The sequence below is a fragment of the Melospiza georgiana genome, chromosome Z, assembly GCF_028018845.1.
Source record: "Melospiza georgiana isolate bMelGeo1 chromosome Z, bMelGeo1.pri, whole genome shotgun sequence".
NCBI lineage: Eukaryota > Metazoa > Chordata > Aves > Passeriformes > Passerellidae > Melospiza > Melospiza georgiana.
Genome location: NC_080465.1, coordinates 71,638,796 through 71,665,517, shown reverse-complemented (window position 1 = coordinate 71,665,517; position 26,722 = coordinate 71,638,796). Strand labels below are relative to the sequence as shown.

At 42.5% G+C, this 26,722-nt stretch overlaps 2 protein-coding genes across 2 annotated transcripts in view; one reads left to right on the top strand and one right to left on the bottom strand.

Moving 5' to 3' along the window:
• Positions 1–12,419, top strand: part of RAI14 (retinoic acid induced 14) — an 84,993-nt gene extending 72,574 nt beyond the window's left edge. The window contains exons 9-18 of the mRNA XM_058043870.1: positions 1,287–1,465; positions 2,078–2,106; positions 3,041–3,127; positions 3,886–3,972; positions 4,676–4,736; positions 5,052–5,170; positions 5,684–7,195; positions 7,959–8,108; positions 10,090–10,155; positions 10,415–12,419. Of these exons, the coding sequence (XP_057899853.1) occupies positions 1,287–1,465; positions 2,078–2,106; positions 3,041–3,127; positions 3,886–3,972; positions 4,676–4,736; positions 5,052–5,170; positions 5,684–7,195; positions 7,959–8,108; positions 10,090–10,155; positions 10,415–10,492 (2,368 nt within the window). The 3' untranslated portion in view covers positions 10,493–12,419. The remainder of the gene's footprint in view (positions 1–1,286; positions 1,466–2,077; positions 2,107–3,040; positions 3,128–3,885; positions 3,973–4,675; positions 4,737–5,051; positions 5,171–5,683; positions 7,196–7,958; positions 8,109–10,089; positions 10,156–10,414) is intronic.
• Positions 12,420–21,428: 9,009 nt separating this feature from the next.
• Positions 21,429–26,673, bottom strand: RAD1 (RAD1 checkpoint DNA exonuclease). Its single transcript, XM_058044121.1, has 5 exons — positions 26,398–26,673; positions 24,757–24,865; positions 23,894–24,152; positions 23,439–23,537; positions 21,429–23,105 (listed from the first exon to the last, which is right to left on the bottom strand). The coding sequence occupies exons 1-5, from the start codon at positions 26,590–26,592 to the stop codon at positions 22,922–22,924; spliced, it is 846 nt and encodes a 281-aa protein (XP_057900104.1). The 5' UTR covers positions 26,593–26,673; the 3' UTR covers positions 21,429–22,921.
• Positions 26,674–26,722: the final 49 nt, after the last annotated feature.

Here is a 26,722-nt window from a genome sequence, read left to right as displayed (position 1 = left end):
TGGCTTTAATTGGGTGAAGGAGTTTCTGTCACAGATAGGACTCCCATTTTTGTATTTTTTTAAGATAGCACTGTATGTAGAAGCAGCAAAACATTGTAGCATGGAATGTGCTGGTTTACTTCTTGCTTTAATTGTGGTGAGGGGAGTGACTAGTCCTGCACCTCATGTTCACAGAAGTAGTTAAGATTTTACTGAAACAGGAGAAACCTCACTGGGAGAAGAGAGGGATAACCTTGGAAAATGGCATCTCCAGATTCCTATCATGTCCAGACTAAGTGAATTATTTTGGTAATCTAAAACCATCCCTGTGACTCTGGAGGTGTTATCCAAGTTATCACTCACCACTACTTTTAGCACAGTACTGCAACAGCATCACTTTTCCAAGTGACTCACCCATTAGAGGGAGTGTGTTTAATTCATTAGTGAAACTGTTTTCTTAATAGTTAGCAAATATTATCACTGTAGTAACTTTTCAGCATTGTATCTGCACTGAGGAATGTATTTTGGCAGTAAACTTGGCCAACCTATTAGACATGTTTTCATGCTGAGAAAGGAGAACTGTCCCTGAGCAGGAAGGCAGTATTAGAGCATGCTTGAAAGGTGAGGTTATCTGTGTGTTTGTAATTATTCTGTATGTCTCTTATGACCCCTTCAAACAATTGAGAAAAGCAGATACATGTTAGGAAAAGATTCCTTCTGTATGCTATGCTTACTCTAGGAGCTATCTCTGTGCAGCTGCCCTGTGTAGGAAAGGGAATTGTTTGTGCTGTCATGAAATCCTTTCTTTCTCTTTTTTAGGCTGACAGTAGCACAGGGTTTGAGGTCAAACTCATCTCTTGGACTCACTGAAGGTCTTTTAGATTTAATTGCCTTTTTGATTGAAATCTGTTTGTTTTGTCTCGAACTCAACATGTGGAGGAGAGCACAACATGTGGAAAGAAATAAAGGTTTTCTTGTTGTACCACCACTGCAATCAGAGTGTAGCAGTGAGGTTTGTTTTTCTGACTTTACCCTGCAGTCATTTCTATCTATGGCTCTCCTCTCAGCCTCAGGAAGCCATATTTAGAAATGTTTGCAGACCTGTATTTGCAGCTGGAGTGTATGAGGAAGAGGAGGCAAGGAGAAAGAGAAGCCACATTTATGTACCAATAAACATGCTGATGGAATTTTGGACTTTACTGCACAATAACAGTCACAGTATTTTTTTTCCCTGAAGTAATGAGCTGCTAAAGAGAATGCCTTGACACTTGCTGTTTGTGTTTTGTTTTTTTTCTTCTCTTGTTCAGAACTGCTTTGATGATGGCTTGTGAAGCTAGTAGCCTTAACATGGTGGAAGCTTTCCTTAGGAGAGGTGCAGATGTCAGTTTAGTAGATGTCTTTGGACAGAATGCTCTGCATTACGCCAAGCTCTCTGAGAATACAGGGATCCAGAATCTCCTGTCGTCAAAGATATCGCAGGACGTGGGTATGTGAGAGAGGCTGACCTGCCCTTTGTCACTTCTTGATTTAGCACTGAGCAAATTTACTTAAAAGTGTAGCCTGAAATGCTGCAAAAGTCATTTGGCTATCTGGCTGAGACTTCCTAAAAACTCTTTGCTGTTGATGGTAATATTTAGCATGGGATAAAACCCTGAGCAGGCCAAAAAGAGGTGTTTTGGAGAAAGACAAGTTGATGTAGCAGCATCATGAAATTCTGCACACAATTTGGAATGGACTCTCTTTTGTACATAGAACCCCTCAGTAGAGGGGTTGGAGAAGAAAGCAGGCAGAGCATTTTATGGTCAAACTACAATGGATTTCTGAAGTAGGAAATTTAATGCATAAGAATGGTGCAAGACCAGAATAAGAATTGTCATGATTCTTCAGATTTTGTCTCAAAATGAAACCAGACAGTAGGAGAGAGAGAATGTGATTGAAATGGAATTTGCAAATTGTACTTTTCAGGTGTCAGACAGGAATTCAAAAACCAAACCATTTATCTATGGTATGGGAAGCAGAGCAGAGAGCTGGGTCAAAAGTAGAAAGTAATTCTTCCTTTAATAACTTCTCTTTATTTCACTTCTTTTCTGCTCCACAGAGGCAAAGTCTCCAACAAAAGTGAAGCAGGTATTTGTCCTTTTGGTTTTGAAAATACTCTGACTCTCTAGACTTGTAACATAACAAAAAGCAGTAAGGGAAGCACTAGTAAGTGTCATTGTGAGATGGGTTGCCATGACTACCATGTAATGGAAAAGGTTTTTCTTGCTTAGGTAAGAAATGTGTTTCAGGAACACTACTTTTAGACTTGGCTTCTCTGTGTAACAGCAGCCAGGACCCTTGGTGAGGGGAGGAAAGGAGGAGCAGTGTGTATGTGCACGTGTGCTGGGATGATTCCTGATTTCCTCATGTGTAGGGCAGGAGCTTGGCTCTTTGAATTGCGGAAAAGAGACCTAGAGAAATTCTCTCTTTCTAAAACATAAAATTAAAGGTTATCCCTGGTTTTGCTGGAGACCCCCTTCCTGTGACAATCACAGCAGATTTAGACAATTAAATTAGTTTCTTACATATTTCGTTCAGTGTCATATCTCGGAGTGCAAGTAGACCTTGTAGACCTGCTGGTGGCTGGGAAGTAGACAAGGGTGCAGTGCATTGGTCATTCCTTCTCTGAGTGCAGAGGTGGGTTTTTTGGGGGCTCAGGCAGAAGCTGGTGGAGAGGAAAAATGGTAGCTGTGAAGAATGGCATGACTGGGCTGTGTGTGAATGGAAGTGTTTTAAGGTCACTGGTGCTAAACCTATTGTCAGCTTCTGCTTTTTCACTAAATCTTGTTTGTTTTCACTGAAGCATGGTTTACAAGGGAGCAGATTCTTATTGTCAGGCATGTTTAATATCTTTGTGTTAGTAGAGATGTGGTCTTTACCCAGGGGGAAAAAGGCACTGCATGAGCTGCTAAAGTTGATATTAATGTGGGATTTATTTTTTATATTTTTTTATTAAACAACTTGCTCAGACTTTACTAACCAAACTAACAAAACTACCTTTTCTGGCTGGTGAAACTTTCAGCATGATCAAGGCTCTAAATTAAGTTCAGAAAGAAGTGGAACTCCAAAAAAACGCAAAGCCCCACCTCCTCCTATCAGTCCTATTCAGGTAAAGAAAAGACTAATTTTGAGATGCTTTTAGGGGATATAAAGCATTTTGAACATTATTAGAGTTATGAGGGCAGGATTTTCTCTGTCACTGTTATTTTATGTGCCTTTCTTACCATGAGTGCTTTTCCTTACATTAGGATGACACCATGAAAGCTCATGTTGCTTAGATTAACTAAGCAAAATTGCTTAAAATACAGCATGGTCCAAGATACAACTGTACAAATTTTACTGTACAATTGCTTCTTCCAAATAGAGTTGTTGTTCTTTTGCTGATTTCAATAAGTAAATGATGAGTTCTTTATATTTTAGTTATACATATATATGGATATATATTATTGTGGGCGTATAAGCGTATCAAAATAAAATACTTAACTGCATTTTGGTACTATATAAGTCTATTTAATAGGGTTAGTCTTAGGGTTAGTCTTAAACCAGAATGTAACCTGTGTAACAGCTACACTTCTTATGTAATAATGATTCAGAAGGGCACTAAATAATTAGGTCTGTTCTCTGAAAGTAATCTAGGATTGTAACTTATATTAGTGCAGGTAAAAGTACTCTTTAAAGCATGTGTATGTATGTATGTATATATATATATATAGATAGATATATAGATAGATAGATAGATACAGGTATATATGTGTGTGTGTATATATATATAGATATGCACATATATACATAAATATATATATGGGCACATGTTAGGGAGGTACCTATAAGTGAATGTATGTATACATACCTATTTATTTTTTACAGGTTAATGATTTATCCTCTCCACTCTCATCAACTTCAACTCCCATGACTGGAAAAGGACAGGCTTTCTTTGCTGATCAAGTGTGCAAGGTATCAGTGTTCCATTCTTATGAGCTATGGGAAGGAAAGTACAGGATCTGTTTTGCTTGATGTTCTATTTTGGTGACTGCAGAGTCTCCTGTTTAATTAGCTGAATTTTAGGAACAAAAGCGAATCCAAATCTATTTAAATGCAATTCATAAAACAAGCCTAAAGATTACTTTAATGTGTGAAAAATATGTACACATAAATAGTCATAGGTGAGTTAGTGTTTAGAAGTATGGTTATGAAGGCATTAATGTTCCAAGAGTTCAATTTCTAATAGCAGCAAAGTGCATTAAATTGGGCAGTGCGAAAAGAGACCATTTTACCAAAAGAAGTCAGTGAGAAAGTTGAGTATGTTCTGTCTGATCTTTACCTTGTGTTGCTGAAGATTTCTTTAAGCACATGTCATTATGTTGCTGTTACTTATCACAAGGTTTGTAGTCTTCCAAACTATTTACAAGATAAAATAAAATACTTAACAAGTGTTTCATTAGTATTTAATGGGAATTGCGCAATGGAACTTAAATGGAACTTTTAGCATACCTTGAATTACTGGACACATGCTACAATTAAACAAGACCTCAGAAATAAAATACATCCACTTGGACAGGCTTTATCCAGCAGAATCTATACTGTCTATAATTCTTTTTGCTGAATTGTCCAGCTTTACATCTGCTTTCTGTGAAAATGTTTTCTTTTGATGTCTTAGCAGGAGGAATTCAGCTCCTTTCACAAGGATAATAAAGACAGACTGAGTGACAGCACAACAGGTACATAATTAATCTTTATCTCATTAGGTATTTCAGGTGGCATGAAATGCTGAAAACCTCTGTATCTTTCTACTTAGAACATGAGACACACTAAGTATTGAGAGTGATGTTTTGTAATTCCACAGGCAGCTCCCCACCAAAACATCCTGCTTCTATTGCATTAACCTAACACGCTCTTGGGGAGTTTGTAGGAACGGTTTGCTTGCTCATTGAATTTAGTGGTCATGGGAACAAGCTGTTTAAACGTTGGAATAGCTAACTAAATAGCATTTCAGCTTTTTTAAACCTTTTGAATCTTTTTTTTTCCTTCTGAAGGTGCTGATAGTTTATTGGATCTGAGTTCTGAAGCTGACCAACAAGATCTACTTTTGTTGATGCAAGCAAAAATTGCCTCTTTAACATTGCACAATAAGGAGCTGCAGGACAAATTACAGGTGTCATATTTTTGTGCTGTTCTGATGTTCTCTTAATCTGCTAGGCAGAACAAAGAGCTGCTTACTGTTTTAAAGAGTTGTACTGTAAAGATCTTTTAATGAGCTTGTTGGTAAGATCATGGAAGCACTCTGCCCCAAAGGATTAAATCAGTGTTTTGATCTTCTCTCTTTTCCCATAAATTACTGAATAACTTTGTTTATTTTGATAACTACATTCTAAAATATGTTGTTAACAGTTGTCCTAGAAGAATTTTAATTTGCATAGCTTTGATTATTAGCTTATGGAGCTCAGCCCAGACTTTCAGAGGAGCTTGGCACTTACTGCCTTCTCTCGCTGTAGATGACTAAGTGGGAGCAGCTGAGTTTTGAACTTTTCTAGAAGTTTCTTCCATGGCTCTTTCATCATCTGTCTCTATAGGATGTGGCAATACTTCCTTGCTTACTCTATTCTAAAACAATTAGAATCGTGTACTTGGTTTCATTGTGCAATTGTTGGTGGGTTTTTTTGGACAGGAAAGAACACCTAAAGAAGGGGATTCAACTGTAGAATCTTATTCATCCCAAACACAGTTTCAGCAAGCAGCAGAGAGACAAAATGAGTTCTTGGTGCAGGAGCTGAAACCTACATTAAATGCCACTCAAATCCAAGAAAAGTTGACAAGCCCCAGAGAAGTAAAAATAAAGTACCTCCAGGAAGACTTAAAGGATGTGCAGAGAAAATTAGAGAATTCTGAAGCCAAAAGAAAGCATGTGGAAACTCAAGTCCAGTATAGAGTCCCAGAAGCAGATCATTTAAATAGCCCAGACATTTCAGAAAATGGTTCTGATCTTAATTTGAAGTTCGAAGAAACTCAAAACAGGCATGAGGAAGCTGTGAAAGAGATTTTGAATATACAAAGGCAAAAGAAGACAGGTCTTGTTTCCTCTGAAAGTGAAGAAACCAGTTCTGATCTGAGTATGTTGAAGGTTACATATGGAGAAGTTGAAGCACTTAAGCAAGAATTGAAGAAAGCATTGGAGGAAAGCGAAAGACAAAAAGAAAAAGTGAGAGAGCTACAGAAGAAGTTTGAAGAGAGAGAGCAGAAGGTGGCAGGCAAATTGTCTGTGGAAGAGTGTGAGGAAATGAAGAATTCATATTGTTCAGTTATTGATAGCATTAATCAAGAGAAAGCATTGCTGATTGAGAGGTACAAGGAAGGGCAAGAGGAAATTAAAAGGCTACAGGACAAGCTGACAAATCAGATGCAGTTGGAATCTAGTGCTGAAGCTGGAGAAAGGAAAGATGTGATGCTCAGAACGATAGATGATCTCAACAGGCAACTTAGTGAATTGTCTCAGTTGTACAAGGAAGCACAAACAGAGCTTGAAGACTATAGGAAGAAAAAGCCTCTAGATGATATAGCTTCAGACTACATTCCTAGAGATGAACATGAGAAACTGATGGAGGTAACAAATTCTTTGAGATACAAAGCAGAAAATGAGTTATCAGAAATGAAATCCCAGTACACAAAAGTATTAGATGAATCAGAAGAACTCAAGCAACTATTAGACATTCAGAAGCAAAACTCTTTGCCAATTACTGAACACCGTCAGGTAATCAATGCACTCAGAAATACCATAAAGGAGATGGAGGAAGAAATAAATGAGCTCAAACGACTACTTAGCAACAAGGAAAGCGAATTAAGAAACTTGGAAAAGGAGTTACTGGAAGAAAGAGCTGCAATTAATGAAGCCATGGTACCCAAGGCCACATTTGAAAAACTCCAGTCCTCACTAGAGGGTGAAGTTAGTGTTTTGTCATCCAAACTGAAGGATGTAATCCGAGAGAAGGAAAATATATCCTTAGATGCCATGAAACTGAGAAATGAAATTTTGCACTTGAAAGAAGCAAAAGAAGGTATGCATACTCTGCTTGAAGCAAAGGAACGGGAGGTGACTGATCTTCAGCACAAGTACCACCAAGTTCAAGAAGCACTTACTGAAATGAAAAACTCATCAAAACTAGAAGAAGATAAAGACAAAAAGGTCAGTGATTCAGTACAGTGGAGGGGTGGTGTGAGTTCAGAGTGCAAAGCGTGTTTACTGGTGCATGAGTGCCCCAACAATGTTGGTTCAGGTCCCTTCTGAGTGCATTTCCCCCTCTGAAAATCCAGGTATTGCAGGCAAAAGGATTTTCTCTATGTTTGGCTTTGCAGTTGGTTTCCCTCCCCTGTGGAGATAGACACAATCTTTCAATTTACCTCTTTTAAGTTCTGCTTAGGTTGGGTTTGCACTATTCAGGCAGCTGAAGTCAAAGTGAGATTTACGGCAGGAAGATATTCAGTGGAGACAAGACAACAAAGTATCAGGAAGGAGCAAAAATTCAGTGTTACTACATGTTACAACATTATCTCAACCACAGCATGATTTGACCAATTTTCCTCTGCAGCTACCATATCCATCACTACAAATTCCTTCATCCAGAGCTGTGCATTTTGGTAGCTGTGAATAGCTGGCCTGTGTTTTGTTCAGCAGCAGAATTTGTAAAGGTGGTAAATGCAGCCCTTCTTGTTAAATATTGCTGATGTTCAGAACAAGGAGTGCAATTTGAATAGACTGGACTAGGATGGGGAATCGAGGAGCATTGTAACCCTTTGCTTACGTGACATCTCTGTTTGTCCATAGAGTTTATTTACAATTTGGTTTTCCCCTCTTCTTAGATTTAAGTCACAAATAACTCAAAGATAAGACGCACAGGAATACAGTATGCATGGCATCTTTGATGAAAACCTCTGTTTTGCCTCCCTAGATCAATGAAATGTCCAAGGAAATTAGCAAATTAAAAGAAGCATTGAACAGCCTTTCTCAGCTCTCCTACTCAACCAGTGCCCCCAAAAGACAAAGCCAGCAGCTGGAGGTGTTACAGCAACAAGTGAAGCAGTTGCAAAACCAACTGACTGTAAGTGTGACAGTTTGTAAACCTAACATTAGTCCCAGTTCTCCAAAGAAACCTGTACTGTTCTTCACTCTGCCTTATTTAAAATAGAGTACAGTCAGTGAGTACGTGGAAAAGAATCTTCATCCAAAAAATCTGTAATTTCTGTTTCTCTGAAACTTGTGAGAATTTGCAAGTCATGAATAGCACTTTAGAAAGAGCATAACTAAATAAAGCTGGTTTTCCACATACTTTTCTCAGACCAGTTGAGAAACAGATTTTTTTTAGTAAAATGGAGTGACCAAACTTGCTGCTCAGACCTTAATTTGTGGAAAAGTATGATCAGTTTGCAGAAGGTTTTCAAGAACATTCGTCAGCTGAAGTTGTTTTGGGGTTTTAAGCTTTTTGGAAGAAAGTATGAGGTTTCATGTCAAGCAAATGCATCTTTTTATGGGGAGCACAGTTCATTCTCTGAAATTCTGAATGCCTTAGAGATATATATTTTTAATTTTGTTGTTTGTGTGTAAAAGGTCCAGTCTTCTAAACTGGATTGAGTCATAATTGATATTTCCTAGAGCTTGCCTGCCCAGAGGAGAGTACTTTATCCACTGTTGAGGATGAAAAGAAGGTATTGTCCACTGGAGGCCTTTGTTGAGGGCTCTGGAGTGCCTCTGAGAGGAGAATTCCCAGACTGACATGCTCAGTGGTGTCTGCTTCCTACCTTTCCCAGCAGAAAAAAAGAGGGCTCAGGATGCCAGAAGAACTCCCTTGCAGGCAGGAGAAATAGTAGGCAGAGCACGCTGTCAGTGTGAAGGGCCAGACTTCCTTGTTCCAGTCCTCCATGTGTGAAAGGACTCTTCATCTCCCAATAATTAGGATCAGCAAAGTAGTGTAAAAGTGCAAAGGTATACAGCACATTGGGAAAGCAGGTAACATTTAAAACAGGACAGAAACACTCTTTCCTTCCTGTGGGTTAGCTTTCCTAACAGTTTAATGTATCTTTGGAAAGGTGGCTTCTGGGTTGTGGCAGCCTGTGGTCATTGAAAAGGGTTGGGTGGCGTTCATTAGGTCAGGGCCCTGCAGGTTAAGCACCTCCTTTCATCTGGGAAGGCATCAGCTCCAACAGAGGGGTTGATGCCTTTTTCAGGCTCACCTAGAAACAGAGGCCAGACAGAATTAAGAGAATAAAAGCAGATATATTTAATGAAGGGCCTTCAGGTACATTAAGGGTGGACAAAGCCTCCCTACAGGGGCTATATCCAAGATGGAAGATAGTCACAAGGTTTTCAGACAATTCTAAGTTTGGTCTATTTATGTATCAGGCATTAATACTCCAATTACAACTTCAGGTAATGAAATCATACACCCCCAGTTTGCCTCTCCCCCCAGTTCACTTCTGTTTATACTTTCTGGGGCCTGGGGCAGTAGGGTGTCCATATATATATATATATATATATATCCAAATATTTCCAAATATATGTATCCAAATATATCCAAACAATTCCTCTCTAGCTACCAGCCTAGAGAGGAATTGTTTTGTCTGAATGAAATGGGAGAACAGTAGCTGACAGGCTATGGACTTGTAGAGTTACACCATAAAGCAGTACAGGATTTGAAAAATATAAAAGCTAAAATCCTGAGGCATCAGGGCCACTGCTTTCAGGGAAGAGCTGAGTTGCGGTTCAGAATTGATTTGTCAGAGTACTGTAGTCTTTCCTCAGTTCTGGTTTCTGGTAAACTTGGAAATACAGTATGTGCTCATTCCACACCTTTGCAGCTCAGTGCCTGTTAAAACTCACGATATCACCAGCTCTTTTACTGGGATAGATAGAACTACAGCATTTTCCAGCTTCCAAGCAAATTTTGAGTGCCTGGTGGCACAACACTGGTTTTCAGTGCATTAATAAGACTATGGCTTGAGTTGTCCCCAGTCAGAATCTACTTGGGGAGTTCTGAGTTCAATAGTTCTGAATGCTCTATGCCTTTCTGTTTAACTGTTTTTTAGGAAACGAAGAAACAACACCAGGAAATTGTCTCAGTTTACAGGATGCACCTTCTCTATGCTGTGCAGGTACGGTTGCATGTTGTCAGTCAATCAGTGTTAGTGTATTAACTGAAAATGTTTCTTCTGCAGATCTAGTAAGAATTTTGCATGTTTTCACTTAGAAAACATCCCTCCCATAAGGTATGACAGTTCAAGAGCAATTTTAACACTGCTTCCACTTGGGAAATGGATCTAATTAATATACCTGAAAAATAGTTTGTCAATCTTCTTAAAGACTGGAGCTGCATTCATTCAATCATCTTTTTTTCTCTCTCCCTTTGTCTAGGGTCAAATGGATGAAGATGTCCAGAAAGTGCTTAAACAAATTTTATCAATGTGTAAAAGCCAATCACAGAAAAAGTAAACAAAAAAGCCAAGGAGAACTCCCTATTTTTATTAACCCTGTTATGGTTCTTTTATCTAGATTTGCCTTAACATAAGATTTCAAATTGGCAATTTGCTGCTTTTGTGTTACTGTGCTATTTGTGAGGGGGATATATTTGTCTGTCTGTACCACTTCCATGTGCATTTCCATGTGCAGTAGCTAAACACATGCCTGCTTTTTATACCCAAAATGCAAGTATGTTCTTCAGACTTTTTACATAGGCCACTCCATGTTGTGTTTACCCTGTGAGTACTTTTCCAGCTTCCTCCACCAGCAGCAGGCTAACCTGGAGGAAAGCACTGGTGTTGCCTGGGTAAAGGTGAAATTCCCTGTGAGGTCTTCTGCACTGATTATAAGCTGCATCTCGTTACTGGGTGTGTTTGGTGCTGCAGCACTCAGGTTGCTGACATTTTGCCACATGCAGCCTTTGGCAGAGCAGAAGTGAACCTTGCAGCAGTGAGCAGAAGTAGATATTTATGCTGAGCCAGAACCTCGAACAGCTACACTTCCTGGTGCAATGTTATTTAAGATTAACACACTAAAATGTGGCTGCCCCAGTTCACCCAATGCACTGAGTACACAAAACCCATACCATGCTTCATAGTTTCCTTAACTACCTGGTAGTGGAATGAAACTATTTCAAAAGGTAAAAAGCATTAGTTTATTGAAGTCACATACAAACAGCCCTTTGTGATAGGTTTAGCTGTCTATGCAAGCGTTGGCCATGAAGCTCAGGAACAAAACCAGGTCATATACTTTTAGACAAGGGATTCTAGTGAACACAGGATGTTTACAGTGAATGTCAATGCCTCATACTTCCTAACCTCACTTTTGTAAAGATCTTCTCTGCGGTATATTTTTACTGGCCCTCTAATGAATTTTTTTGTAACGAAACCATTTTTTCTACATAATATTTGCATTAAGCTTATTAACAAATATTTTTAGGTAATTGTGTCTTAGAGAGTTTCTTTTTATACCCCCAAATACTCAGTAATAGTGAAGCATAGTGAAGTGTTTTCAGTTTGTAAGAAATTTGTATGGATTAATAGACCTGTCTGTCAGTGTGGTCCAGAGCAGTTACATGTAAAATTCAGCCTGCTGTTCCAAAAAAATTTAGGAATTATAGGTAGACAACAGCAAGAGGTGTCAAAAAATTCTGTATGTTGTTTCTAGAGGCTATGGGCATCAATAAAGCCTTTATCAGCACTTCTACATTTAAAGTCAAATAAAAATGCCTGATGTGGAATAGAATGAAACTATGGAAAAATATTTTAAGCACACACTGCACTTGAGGGTACAACCATTTTAACAAGCTTGCGGCTTCAATATGGTATTGTGTTTTTTTTATTCTATGGGGATATGTCTCTATTAATAGAGAAATCTTTCAGAGCTATATAATCTATGAAGTTTATATAGAGTCATAATATGACAGGAGTCAGCAGTGCCTCAGGCTGACTGAACTCATAGTGCACTTATATCAGATAATTCCTAACTCTGGCAAAGCTAAATGGATTTTAAAAACAAAAAGAAAACCACCACCTTTGCATCAGTTAGACCTTGGTGTTACTTTTCTTGAGTGGTTTAACTAATGCCGTCTAATTTTGAACAGTATTTTATAGTTAGACAGCTTTGAAAATGCTCCAAAGAAATGTGAAAAAAATTTTGCTGCATTACTTCAAAAAGAACAAAATTTTAAGCATGCTAATGCTGCAAGTATAAAACTTGATGAACCATTTTGTAGGTTGCTTGATGGATTTAGTCTTATACTTTGGTTTGGTTTGTATATTTATTACAATTATCTTTGTGGAATATTGGAAATTATATACTACAGCATAACAAGTTTCTTTATATGTAATTTACAAGAAGTTTCCTCATGCAGCAAATAAAGTATTTCCTTTTTTTTTCATTTTTGTCTTCATTTACTTTTTGTATTGATGGAAATCTCACTACACTGTTCTAACATAGTACAGATGTGTTCTATATCTCCTGTTTAAATGGATGACACAAGAGCCAGGTTTTCCTCCCTTGAAACTGAATCTTCACTATTCACTATCTTGATCTGTTGTGTGAAATAAACCCAGTCCAAACGCCACGCAGTGAGTTTTGCAGATAATGCCTTCTATCTCTTGGATAAGTTTGTAGCCATTTCTCACATGGACATCCTGCTAGAGGTAATACAGGTTTCCCATTTGCCACTGGATTTATTCCAGCAAAGTTTAAAATACCTTAGAGCTGTTGCACTCATCAGTGATGTCCCACAGCTCTTCAAAACTGGTGGTTCTCTGTCACTTGGCACTTCACACACAGAACTGCAATGGGAATATATCTGAGTGTATGTGCATATGGATATGTCTGCTTTTTAAACTTAGTTACACAGTCAGCCCCACTGCCTTTTATCATCTCTTCTCAGTTTTATTTGAGAAACTGTTCTATCAGTGACTGATCTTGCCTGAAGGAATTGCATCTCTTGTGATCTCATCCCAGGGCTCTTTAGCCTCTTGTAGCAAATTTCTGCAAGCTGCCCAGCACTGGGTTCCCTTTGAAGATGGGCAAGCTGACATGCAGAGTCTGGGCCTGTGGGTGCATCTGCCTAAGCTGCTACTCTGAAACATCCACATCTGTTTCTGGCCTCCTGCATGGTCAGTCCAAACAGCATGGGCAGCATTTTTGTAGCAGATTCCTTTCCCTCTCTCCACTAAGTGCATGAGTACTGGGAATAAACTCCTCTTGCCAAACTCACTGCACTATGTCCTGTCAGTAGGGAATGGTGACAAATGATGGTAGCAGGCTTTAGATGGAATTTGGGAGTAGACAACATCCTAAATCTGCATTATCACCTTTTGCTTTTTTTTTTTTTCTATTTGTCCATTTCTCTTGCTGTGCAAACTAAGGACAAGTTCCTGTAAGCAGGTGTTGCCCTGGTTATTTATCATCTGGCTCTCACGGGGCCCTTCTTTTGCCAGCACAAATTGACATGAGAAGATAGTGGAGGGTGAAAACACAGAAGATTCCAGCAATAGTCAGAGGATAACTTTTTGCAGTGTGCCTTGTGTCCTTGCTGGACAGATCTTTTGGCTGCAGCAGCACATGGCGTAGCATAACCAACACCTGAGCACAGGGGTCATTATCCTCTGAGATGAGTCTGGGTTCCTGGGCACGTTGCATAGCAGAATTCCTGCTGGAGCCTCTTGCGTAGAAGCACAGGCAGAGCCAATCTTGCCCCTTGCTGGCTGAGCAGGGGCTCAGGGATGGCAGAATGACATCCTGATTGCCTCCCCACCTCTCCTCAGGGCAGCTCCATGGTGATGTGATGTGCTGTGTGTCAGCACAAGACAGCAAAAGCCCAGGGAAGACCATGGTGCTCTATGCTGCAGCAAACCACACACAGGGCCCCAGGAGAAGCAGCCAATAAAGGGCCAGTGGAGAAGCTGGCAAGAAATCCCTTGGCAAATGCCATTTCACTATATGGAACTGTTAAAGCCCACTTTCATGTTTTGTGAGTTTGCCCAAGAATAGCTGGCTGGGGGGGAAGGGGTGGGTGGGGTGTGATTTCAGTGCTGGGTGATTCAGAGCTACATAAACCACTGCTGCAGCAGGTACATTGTGTTTACACCACAAATCTGCCCTCTGGAGGGGTCTGGCAGAGTGGGGGACCAGCCTGGAGTGTGCAGGGGGATAAGCCAAGAGGCTGGAGTACCACATGGGACATGGGAGGAGAGCTGACTCATGGCACTGGAACCCAGGTGCCCTTTACCTGTCTGACCTTCCCCAGGAAGGCTCTTGCTTAGGTCAGCCACACCAAAGCATCCTGGGCTGTCTTCACACCAGTGCCAGCCCTCATCTGAGCATGAGGCAGACACAGAAGGCAGAGGCAATCTGTTCTCAAATGTGGCAGAGACCCAGGTGCTGCAGGCGAGAATCACTGTCCCAGGTGGTGTGGGCAGTGCAGGGCAGGTCCTGGAGCACAGGCAGCCTCCTGTGGCTTTGGATGTCTGGGGGTCAGGGCCTCATTCTGCTGCTTGGGAGCCAGAGCTGTGCCTGTTGGGAACTGTGTGGGAAAGCTCTGGGCCGGTTAGGTGTGGAGGTTTCAGTAGCACAGGCAGATGTGATGTACCCCAGCACATATTCCACAGGCACAGCTGTAACAGAGCAAACTTTTTCAAGCAAATAGAAATTGGTACGAGACTTTTAGGACAGTTCACTCCCAGTGATCTAAATCATTTATTAACTGTGGTATTGGTCTGCCGCAGAGAATACTAAAAGTACTGAATTTAATGTCAAAGCACAGCACAAGAGTTTGAGTACCTTGAAACCTTCATCTATAACACCACTTGATTCTGCAGCTGTGGGTCACTGTGCATGCTCATGGCTGCTCCCCAATTCTCAGCAGAGCATTTCACAGAAATGAAGTTTCAAATGCTTTTCTTCATCCCTGCCTCCTCCTCTCTTTGAATCCTTCACAATCCTTTTGAACATAAGTAACAGAGACACTAAGCACAGACTAGAACCATATTTTGTTTTGGTTTTCTATCTGTGTTCTTCTCAGGCAGTAACAAATTCATTCTCCTCAGTCATTTCCTTAAAACCCCTGTCTTAGAATTACTGCGGTAAATTGCAGCTGAATAAAAATCAGTGATTTAGTGTCTACTCATTTGAGGAAGCCCAAGTTAAAATTTCTGTAACTACAGAACAGATCTACGAGTCAAGCCTGCTGCTGGCAAGAAAGTGATGTGCCTTGCCCAACAACTGCTAATTAGATTCGCCAGACTTCGGCACTGTGTGACAAAAAGTCTTCTTGTAGAAATGACAGCCTCTGTGCCATCAGACACAGTGGTGGCAGACTGCATGGACTGTCACTAACATAAGACTCCTCTGATGACCATTCTTTGCCTTTACACAAGCAGCAATAATCAGCTTGCTTTTAGCCCTGCTGATGCCAGTCCCCAGTCCTGCAGGTGGCTTCGGGAGGGTCTGTTTTGTGGTACCACCCTTAGCTCCTAGGGCATTTTAGGGCAATGCATTTGTAGGTATTTCCAAACCTTTGGCTGCCCTGACAGACTCTTAATTGATGAGTTTAACACAGGTTAAAGCAATCATTGGGCTTTCAGTCTATTTTAAAAGCCTGCTCGCATGCTGATCTGTCCAGATTCGCAGTGTTGGCCCTCTTTGCACATTTTCCAACAGCCTGAAATGCTCAGACAGTTGGTAATGGGGCCTCCTACCAGCAGCTGGAGATTGGAAACAGGCACATCTCAGTGACATCATCTCCTGCAAGGGGCTCAGGGCTGGAGCCCACGGGTGTCCGTCTGTCCGTCTGTCTGCTCCCGCCTGCCTGGCTGGGCCCTGCACACTCACGGTGTGCTGCTGTTAACCCTGCCCGGGGAGGATGCTGCAGCTGGCACCCTGCTGGCACCCTCAGGAGACTGACAGTGCCTGCATCAAAACACCACCGAGCCTGTATGGGAAATGCTCCCTAGTGATGGCTGGGCTCGGGCCCACAGCACTCTTCCTGCATTCCTTGTCGTGGAGCAGCAACAGTCCCCACACGCTGCACATTCAGAAGCCCTGCCCAAAAATGTTTGGATGCATTTGCTTCTCTGTAAGCACTCTACTGCCCACCAGGAGTCATCCCCCAAAGAGTCTGGGGAGCAAGGGGGGGTGCTGGATTAAACTGCATTTTCCAGACAAAAATAAAAGAACTCAAAACATTCCTGAGAAAGCAACCTGGCATTCCTTCCCCTCGGAGCCTCCCTGGCAGCTGGAAAACTGTGGGGAGCGACAACTCAAGGCACAAAGGTCTGCACTGCCCCATTCCTGCAAGCAGATTGTCTGGATTCTTGCTGTTCAAGGTGCAGCTCCCAAACAAAGCAGCACTGCCTTCAGCAGTTGTTGGGGCCACAGCTGGATGTGAGCACAGCTGGACAGATGTTGCAGAGCTGGTGCACACGTACCTGTGAGGAATTCCAGAGCCAGGCGCCTGCAGGGAGGTCGCGGTGGGAGGGCAGGTGCTCCCCTGGTTGTGCCGCTTCTGCATTGTCCCCTGCATTGTCCCCTGCATTGTCCCCCTGTGCGGAGCCCTGCACTGTCCAAGGGGGGCTGTGTGGTTTTCAGAGTGTCTCTAAAATTCCTGCCCTTGCTGCCACATGAAGAATTCGTGTCCCTGTCCAGCGACCGGGAGGGGCAGGCCGGCAGAGTTTCCTCTGCAGATGCTTTGGCTGGGGGTGTCTGGCACCGCGTTCCCTTGCGAATATCTGCACAATTCAAGCCGACCGGGATCACCCAGGCTGGGTTGCAGCATGGAGGAAGAGGAGGTGTGAGCTCTGTGCAGCTCGGTGCAGCCCATGCCTCTCTGACAACTTTTGTGGGAGCTTTTCTGGTGAGCTCTGGAGAGTGACGGATCACAGTCGCAGCCTGGATATACCCCAGCTCCTCCAGAACCTGTCCCACGCCAGTTTATTAGGAGAATAAATGTGTTTGGCTAGCTTGATGTCCATAAAAAATCAGATTCGTTTCCCGGTGTGCAACAAGCAACTAATTACACACTCAAAGAGAAACACTGATTATTTATTCCAGTCGCACAAGCCTGGGTGCTCAGTGGTGCTCTGCAAATCAAGCACACCAACTCTCAAAACTTTTTACTATTTATACACTCTGGCATTAAGGAAACTCCCCAGTCTGGCCATTGTTGAGCCTCTCTGGCAGTCGCACTCCCAGTGCCAGACTTTCACAGGTGGGACTGAATCTCCTTCATAGCAGGTGGCTCCAGAGCCAAACACTCCGCTCGCAGTCAGACCAGGATACCTCGCTGGCTCCACCCCAGGTTTCCCATGAAGGAGTCTCAGATATCTCGTTCCACAAAGCTGTTATAGATGGATAATGAGATGATTGGCTCTGGCAATTAAATGATACTATTGTGTGAATATTAGAAAAAGCTTTAGTGATGTATAGTTATGTTATTGTAGTTTAAATGTCCTCTGTTCTCCCCACAGTTCCCTTTTCCCTCCTGTACTGTTGCCATCAGACAGCTGGGGTTGTCTAGGACAGGGATAAAGAAGGCTGCACGTGTGTCCCTTGTATGGGGCAGTTGGGAATGGAAAAGTTTGGTGCTTAGGGGGTGTGGCGTGTCAACACCTGACCTCCAATCCAGTGACAAGAAAGCAATTTCCACTGATAAATGGCAAAGAAGAGCTGACTGACAGACTTTGGGTGGGGCCAGGGCTGGCTGATGCAACCCCCAGTGTGTAAAAGACTGAGCATCCATCCTGAAGATTAACCAGCTGTGTGGTGTTCACCAGGCCACTTCTGAGCACTGCAAATTTTTCCTTTTGTAGTCCCTTGTTGTATTTTTGTTAAGGTTTGATAAACCTTTTTAAATTTTCAAAGTGAGCAGTTGTTTATCATAAAGCCATTTATTCACGGTGCACTTACACAGAAACAGCTCATGCTGATGCTTCCGAGAAGGGATCCCCAAAAAGGAACCTCAGGGAATTTTACACCCTGTCTACCCAGGTGCAAGTGTAGCTCTTTCTCTCCTGTCAGCACATGCCACCCTCTCTGTGTCTATTCACCTAGCTGGCATCACCCATGTTCATCTCTTTTGTTATCCAAAATGTCTGCAGTTGCCAGCCCCCGCTGTGTCTCCCCTCTCACCCTGGCTGGTTTCACCGGGCTTTGTGCCCTCTGTTAATCAGTCACAGGGCTGGCAGTTCACGGCCTCCTGTCTCTCCCCAGTCTCCCACCCAGAGCTCAGCCTGCTGCAAATTCAGCTTGCAAACACAGCTGCCTGCACCAGATGTATCCCTCAACATTAGCAAACATAGCCAATAATGTTAATGGGCTACAAAAGACATTGTTCTCTTATTAATCAGTATTCTATCTTCTATCAATTAATGATTCTCTCAGTTCTTATGCTCATTAGTCTTATGCTCATTAGTCTGCAACCCTCACTCTTCATCTTCTTTTGACATGGTGGGCTATGAGTCACTCTGTCATGATTTCTCCCTGCTGGAATTCCTTTTACCCACTCGCAGTCAGTTTCAGCACAGTTGCTGAGTTGGCAGTATTAGTTTCTTCCTTATCTTGGGAGTTCTGCCGCATGTCCTTGTGGCTTTAAAGTTCTGCATTCTTTGTGTCTACCTACTATCCTTCTTCCCTAACTTTGTTTACCTCCCTCTAGGTATGAGATCACTGAAGCTTAACAGGGCAATTCTGCCAACAAGTAATTTATCTTTCCAACACCTGGACATAACTTAGGGCCTGTTAGCTGCTTTCTGTTCCATGGATTAAGTCTCTTTCTGATTGATTAGGGGTGCAAGTGCCTAATTAGGTGCAGTCGTGTTCCACACATCCCTTACCTTGCAAACCCATTACTGCACTCCACTGGCTTTTATGGGGTAAAATCCAAACATATGTTCAGGCAGATTTCAGACCTCCAGCTTTCTGCTCGCTTGCTCCTTCTTGGTCAACTCCATCTGAACAGGAAGGGGTAGGAGGCTGTTCAGATTTCCAGTGAGAGTTTTACTCCACACACAGACACAGCCCCCCACCCACTACCCCACCCCAAATGCTGATGCAGAGGGGGTGAAAGTGAGAGTGAAGTTCCCATTGTCTCTCTGCTCAGATTTTCAATGGTATTACAAAAGGGAACCTTTTCCTGGGCAATGCAGCCCTTCCTAGACTCCCCTGGACGCATTCCTCCAGAATACTCACACAGACTGATGTTCACAGTCGTGGTGGACATTCAAGCCCACTTCTCACTTCTGTGGGAGTCTGTTACTCCACGGAAATCAGAGCTGTGTGGGGCACCTGACTGCATCCCCCTCCAACACTCTCTGCCTGGAGGAGCCCTAGCAATTATCTGCAGCAATGCTGATGCACTGCCCTGTTATCCTTAGAGCCAGCTGAGGGCAGAAGCAGGGTAGAAAGAGGCAGAACCCACCTCTTATCTCTTCCATTTATACCTAAGCAGTCCTGGCCCCCTCAAAGAGAGATTCACATAAAAATGAGTTTTTCTCTCAACAACAAGTCATCAAGTGACTATTCTGTAATAGCAGCATTTTTAAAATAATTCTGTATTTGTTCAGTTTAATGTTACTGTTCAGAAAAAGCACTGCTTAGTGCTACTACACACAGTTTCTAAGTATTTATTTTGGTCAGACTCACCTGCTGGATTCTTCAAGCTGCTACAAAACGAGGTTAAAAACAGACACCTACAGGAAACAGCATATGGCTTATCTCAGCTTTTCCAGCTGCTCCACTAACCTCACTAAAGACTCATCTAGTCAAGTATACAAGAGTACTATTTCCTTGTAAATCCATGTGTAAGTAAATACTAAACAACTAAACTAAATAAAAACCAAACCACTGATTCTTTCCCACCACTAACTTTGAAAGAGAGGTATAGATTTGTATTCCCCCCGGAGAATTTTGTGCTTTACAGATCCCAATCACTGTAGAAAGCCATGGAGACACAAAAATTCAACACATTGGGAGGCAGGAGATACCAGTAGCACCAGCACTGCTGTGTTTTCTTGCATGAAGATTGTCTGGAGCCAAAGGCATTATTTTGACTAATGGAATCTTCAAAGACTGGTGGGAGTCTGGGCCTATTGGCAGTAGATTTCTGGTAGAATCAAAGTGCCTTCTTGAAAACCTGCGGTCAGTTCCTGCTCTGAAAATCACAAATCAAAATAATTGGAGGGGAAATCACTTGCCAGTTTTGTGGCCTCTGGATGTGGGATGCCCACAGCCCGCAGTGCTGCCCATCAGAGCTGCCAGGCATCCACCACCACAGCTGAAATGGGGTAGAAGGCACTGGAGACAGATGCCAACCCAGGAACTGCTTTACTTCACAAGACAAGTAATTCTGAGTACTTGCATGCACCATTTTAAGAAAGCAGATGGGCAAAATCTGAGCTATGAGAAGCCTCTTCTGTGACGCTATAAAAAGAAAAAAATGTGAGCTGAACATTTCTTTTGCTGCAGGTTTCCTGTAGTCTGCAAGGGAAAAGGTCTTGTTAAATAGCAGGGACAAGAGGTACTGAAGGTAACCTGAGTTCTGGATCCATGGAAAGTGTAGCAGGAAATCCAGCACAGCAGTGGATATCTGCAGAATTTATGTAACTTACCAGGTCAAAAAGATGCAGAGCCCTTTTAGTCACAATCCTCTTCACCCTTTTTATTTTACTGAGCTTGAATGCAGAAATGTAACTGAATACATCACAGATGGATCCTAAATCAATTCACGGCCTTTCAGCAGCAAGGCTGCAGCCCAGATTTCCCATGTTCTTGTCTCCCTAAAACCACATCCATGAAAGTCAAAAGGGCACAAGCACCTCCATACCTCTGGGAGCCCAGGCTGGGACTCAGCCCATTTGGGGTACAGACATTAACTCCTGCACAAACTATATGTGCCTTTAATATCAAATACTAAATGCAAGTTATTTTCTGGTATTTTGTGGTGTTCTAACTTCTAAGGGTATTGCTCCTATGATTACTGTTGGTAGGTCACAGAAGAAATCATTAAAAGTACTATTTCAAGAAGGAACACAATACATATGTAGGCAATTACATAAAAATTCAAATGTTAAGCCACAATTCCTGAACACAATACAAGAAACTTGGATATTCTAAAATAAATCACAACAAGAAAGTGGTATGTTCTACTTCATTTTTATCCTGTCACCCAGGGATTATGTAAATCATCCTTGATACTCAGTAGTCAGGGATAATATTAATAACTCCCAATGAGACCATAACCTTTTTTTCATTGAAGAAATTGACACAGTAAGCCAGAAGGAAGTTCATTTATACTTGTCTTGGGTATATTTTAGTTTGGAAAAATGACCCAGTGAGTAAGAGTAATTTAGAATATTAGGTATCTATGTCAGCCTTGTAGTTCAAAAATTTGTAATTGTTTATTAATTTCCAACAGTTAACTTTATTGTAAACTTTATTGCAAACTTTATTGCGACAAATGGATGATTTGCACAAAAAACAACAAAAGTGAACAGATAACACTGTGTATTCCAAAAGTGTACTCTTGCTGGCATAAGCAAGAGGTGAAAAATTATCCACAAAAACATTTTAAAATAAACCCAAAGGATTCTGCTGAATTCTGACGCAATCAACTTTGTAACATATGAACACACTGTTTTCCATAGAAAACAAAGCAAGACCTCATCTGACAGACAACAAAACTTGACCAGAGTCTAAAGCTGCAGAAACCACCTGGAGATTGCTGACTCTGCTCACTCCCCACAGCAGAGAGGCAGCAGGGCTCAGTCTCTGTGTGGGATCTGCAGACTCTGCATCCAGTCCCGTGCCTGGCTGCTCCCAGGTACCTCCCGTTCTGTGCAGGGTCCTTGGTGTGAAAGGACAAGGGGACTTGTACCTAAACACTGCCCACCTGCTGCTCTGGAGGTGGACACTGCAGGAAACTGCCCAGGAACCACACTCTCCTGACAGTGAGCACGAGGTCAGCCCCGTTTTTGGCAGATTTGAATACAGCACTCCATGGGGCACAGGCAGATATTGCCCTGCTGCCGTTCAGCAGCGACTCCTGTTGCTGAGAGGCTACTGAGAAGGCAAATGAAATTCATAAAAAATTTCCAATATGAGACTTTTCTCTCTTACGATTCTTAGCACCACCAGTAGAGAGCAGCAGAGTAGGAACAGGGACATGAGCACACAGAAACAGCTCAGCTGCAGCATTCCTGCAGATGTGTAATAAACTACTGACCCAAAACAATGATGTTGCCAGGACCGTTGTGAGTAATGAGTAAGTAAATCCTGGCTTCTATATCAATTTACCAATTCAACATCAGTTTGCAGACATCAAATTGGTGTCAGATGGAATTCCAAGGAATTGAGTTATATTAAGAATTAATCAAGATGAGGAGAAGCCTAGTGGCTTCACTGACAAAACATGTCAGCATTTGCCAGCAAGAAACCACCTGCTGCTATTAAGAGATGTGCTTGAAAATGTTGCTCTCTTTGAAGACAAATTTGGTTTTAAGTCACTGAAAGTTATCTGGCTAATATACAACAAGTATTCAGATTTTCCCCTGTGTAATTGAATACTAGAAGCCAAAGACAAAAAAACCATAGCACAGACAAAATTCTTGGAGAATGCTGCAAAAAGCAAACACAAACAGTACTTTAACATCTGTGTTGGAAGCAGTGTTTACAAGACATCAACTCCCCTTTCCGCTTTTTCAGTTTGAGTCAAGGCTAAGAAATGTTTGCAGTGGAAGAAAATGAAAGTTTTCAACTTTCTTATTCCAGAGCTAAAAAATAAAGACAATATTAACTCTATCAAACTTTACAGCTTTCATTTAGTTTTGTAAAAAAATATAATATTTTTAAAATTATTATAATAAAATATATTACAGACGCCAGCACACACACCTACAGTTCTGCTTCAGTGATGTTCTCATCAGGGCAACAATAGTATTCCACAAAACAGATCTGTCCATCTTCATTCCTAATCATGTACTGCAGTGAAAGAAATCCTTGAGCATCTGTTCGAATGGACACTTTGCAAGACAAAGCCAGTGCCTTTGTGGATGGCTTAAGCAAAGAAATCTTGTACCTGCAGGAGAAAATGTTATTATCATGTATTATTCAAGTAATGTGAAAAAAATACATTGTGCAAAGAGGAGCTGAAACATTAGTCACAAATAAAGACCCAGAATAAAAAAAAAAACAATTCGGAATGCACTTACTTGCTCTTTCCCTGGTAACAACATTAAACTGTCATCGTCAGCGCTTAGCTTTTGATAACAGACACGGTCTTTTATCAGATGGGGAGTATTTTTGCCCCCTCATACTAATAAAATAAATGTTACAGAAATACCAAAGCAGTTTTTAAACTTCCCATCAAGAATGCATGACCAGGCACAGAGGGCATCAGTCACTTTCTAACCTGTTTGTCTGGGTCTGGTTACAGTGGAATGCTTCCATCAAATCAGAGTCCCTAGGGTAGTCTAGATGGGCACTTCCAGCATTTCCAAAAGTGGATAACCTGGAAGACAAAAAGCACCATCACAAAATACCTGATGAGAGCTCCGTAAAAACTCACCAAAATGAGTCATTGTACATATCTCATGATTGTTTCACAAAACACTGCTGTTTGTTTCACTTTATTTGATCAAAAATGCTAAACTGTCCACACCAATGTCACGTTTATGAAGTTGTCAAAATACTCATTACTATGTTAATTAGAGAACATACTGTGATTTGCTATACTCATTACAATTCTTCCTGAAATGAAGGAATTAATTCTAAAGTAATTCCCCTCTCTCCACTGTGAAAACTTCCACTCCTCACCAGCCAAGGCAGCCAAGCACAAACATTTGAGTTCAAAGCCATTTCTAGTACCTGAAGTAGGGTTTATCTGGAGACATGGTAATCTGCAGAACCTCACTGGTCATGTCCAGTTCAGCAAATGCCTCTCGCAGTCCCTCTGACTGCAGGATAATTTTATTAACAACCTTTGTACTGCAGAAATCAAAATCTAACAACTCCTCAGGTTCTTGAGTGTTGATTTTGCACACTGTTACCACTCCTCCTTCTTCCAAGAACAGCATCAGGGGATACCCATAACCACGGTAACACAATCTGAGGGCCGTTGATGTTCCTGAAAATGACAATGAAATGTACATCCTGCAGAAACCACAGCTAGGGCTTTTGATTACTTTAGAAAACTCACATTTTTCTCACACACAAGCCACAGATCAACAGCAGTGCTGCCTCCCAGACACCCTCTGAAATGCTAATGGTTATGCAGTAAAATTAAATTACTTGTGTGGAGACAACTCAAATCCAAATAATTTCACCCACCACAAAAGAAACACCAGCTGTGACACTTAAGACACACTACAAACAGTTTAGAGGAATTGGAAAATCCTCATGGTCCTAAGGCTCTCTCTGGCTCACATCATCCTTCCTTACTACTCTTGTTACTTGTGCAAACTGAAGTTAATGCAGCTGAGCTTGTGCTGTGGTCACACTCTCCTGTGGCAGGTTATCACCACCTGAACCTCTGGTTTCCCAAAACCACAGTGCTCTTTAGAACACTCCATTTAGATCTTCAGGTCAGCCACAACCCAAACTGTAGAGGAATGAGGAGCTCAAGGCAGAGCTGCTGCAAGGGCAGAACTGCCCAGGAAGCTGCCGTGGTATCACTCCACATCCTGCAGCACCCACACAGCCTCCTGTGGATTCATGGAAATAGACCACACCTGGCAAGGAGCTGGTTCCAAAAATGGTCAGGCAGTCCAGAAGAACGGACAGACTGATCCGGAACATCACAGACTCCTCCTGAACGGAAAATTCCTGGAAAATTTCTGCCTGTAAGTTAAAGAAAAGAGATGAAAAGCTGGGAGTTTCTGCAATTATTTTACAGTTTAAACTTCAAGGTTTCCCATCCAGAAAGCAGTGCAACACAAAGTGATTTCTACATGCAACACGGCATTGATTATAGAAAAATGGGTCTTCATCCTCAAAACTAGGAAAACACAATCAAACCACACTTGAAACAAGGTAAGATGGCATAAACATGAATTCCTAAATACATGTCTATTATGGTTTAAGTACAACCTACATAGAGCTGCTTACTTCTGGAGCTAGAAACATTCATGGAACTGTACAATGTATCACCCTTCTCCAGTAACAATAATTACATTTTTTATGCTCAGTGCATGCATAAGCATTCCAAACACTAGAAGGACATAAGAACAGATCAGAACAGTGACTTCACCACTCTGAAATATGTGCTGAATCCTGCCTTTGACTAGCCTGATAAACTGCTCCATGGTATCCTGTCTGTCGCTGGCACTCACTGCTTTGTGGCACCTACAAGAATGGAGTGTCTCAGAAATAAACCAGCTGCCTTTGGAAAAGTAATTTCATATTTTCCTGACAGCCCAGAGGGAAAATCCCATCCTGGGGTGCTTTGACCACAGCACAACCATCTTTAATCTAGTGTCTGTGCATCTGTACTCTTTCACAGCTGACTTAAATCCAACCTTTTAGCTTTGGGATGAGCTATAACAACACCTAAAGAGGAACACTATGGACACTTGCTGTGCAGCTAAGCACAGCATGGCCAGAAGGAGCCATGAATTTGGCAGACACCAATACATTAGATGAAGGTGCAAACCCAATACTCTGTCAGGGGCTCAGGGATGTAGCGCTGCAGGGTTTGGAATTCCAGCAGTATGGACACCCATAAACAAGGGCAGCCTCACCATGGCCCTTCCTCCATGCCAGCTCAGGCACCTCAGCCTTGCTCCCAGCAAAGTCTCTCCTTCTCTGCAGGTGAGCACATGGAATTGTTAGGGTTGAGAGGGACGTCTGGAGATCATCCAGTCCAACCCCTCTGCCAAGGGAGAGTCACCTGGAGCAGTGACAGGGAACACATCCACAACACACCCAGGCCGGGTTAGACTGTCTCCACAGAGGGAAACTCCAAGACCTCCGTGGCATTCTGCTCCAGTGCTCTACCCCCCCTAAGCATAAATAAGTGCTTCCTCGTGTTGAGGTGAAACTTCGGTGGTTTATTTTATGCCCATCACCCTCCTTCCTCCTTCTGTGGTCACTGGTCACCACAGAAAGGAGTCTGGCACCATCTTCTCGGCACCCACGTTTGGAATATTTATACGCATTAATGAGACTCTCAGTCTGCTCTTCTACAGACTAAACAGACCTAGCTCCTGCAGGCTGCCTCACAAGAGATGCTCCAGTCCTTTAATCATCTTTGTGGCCTCCGCTGGACCCTCTCCAGAGAGTCCTTGTCCCCCCGGTGCCCTGAGAGCGGCGGTGACCGAGGCCTGCGCAGGGCCTGCAGCAGCCGCGCCCTCCCCTCGCCCGTGTCCCGGTACCTGGATGAAGGCGTTGGCCTGGATGCACTTGGCATCCTCCACAGTGACGCGCAGCCCGCTGGCCGTGGCCAGGCAGGTGGCGTGGTCCTGGAAGTGCACGGCCCGCAAGAGGCTGGACAGGTGCCGGGCGTTGTCCAGGCTGGCCGACAGCGCGTAGCGCTCGCCGCTGGCGGGCGGCTGCGCCGAGAACGGCATGGCCCGGCACCGGGAACGAGGAGCAGCGGGAGCGACGGGGGCGGGAGCGCAGGAAGTGGGAAGGCAGGAAGCGGGAAGGCAGGAGGCAGGAATGCAGGAGGCGGGAATGCAGGAGGCGGGGCGCGGGCAC

Excerpts from the sequence above, each read along its gene's own strand:
- RAD1 (XM_058044121.1), bottom strand. The coding sequence starts at position 26,592 with ATGCCGTTCTCGGCGCAGCCGCCCGCCAGCGGCGAGCGCTACGCGCTG. Across the intron at positions 23,538-23,893 it reads CCAGATAAACCCTACTTCAG|GTTATCCACTTTTGGAAATG; the intron begins GTACTAGAAATG and ends TTTGTCTTCCAG. Across the intron at positions 23,106-23,438 it reads AACCAGACCCAGACAAACAG|GTACAAGATTTCTTTGCTTA; the intron begins GTTAGAAAGTGA and ends TTTCTCCTGCAG.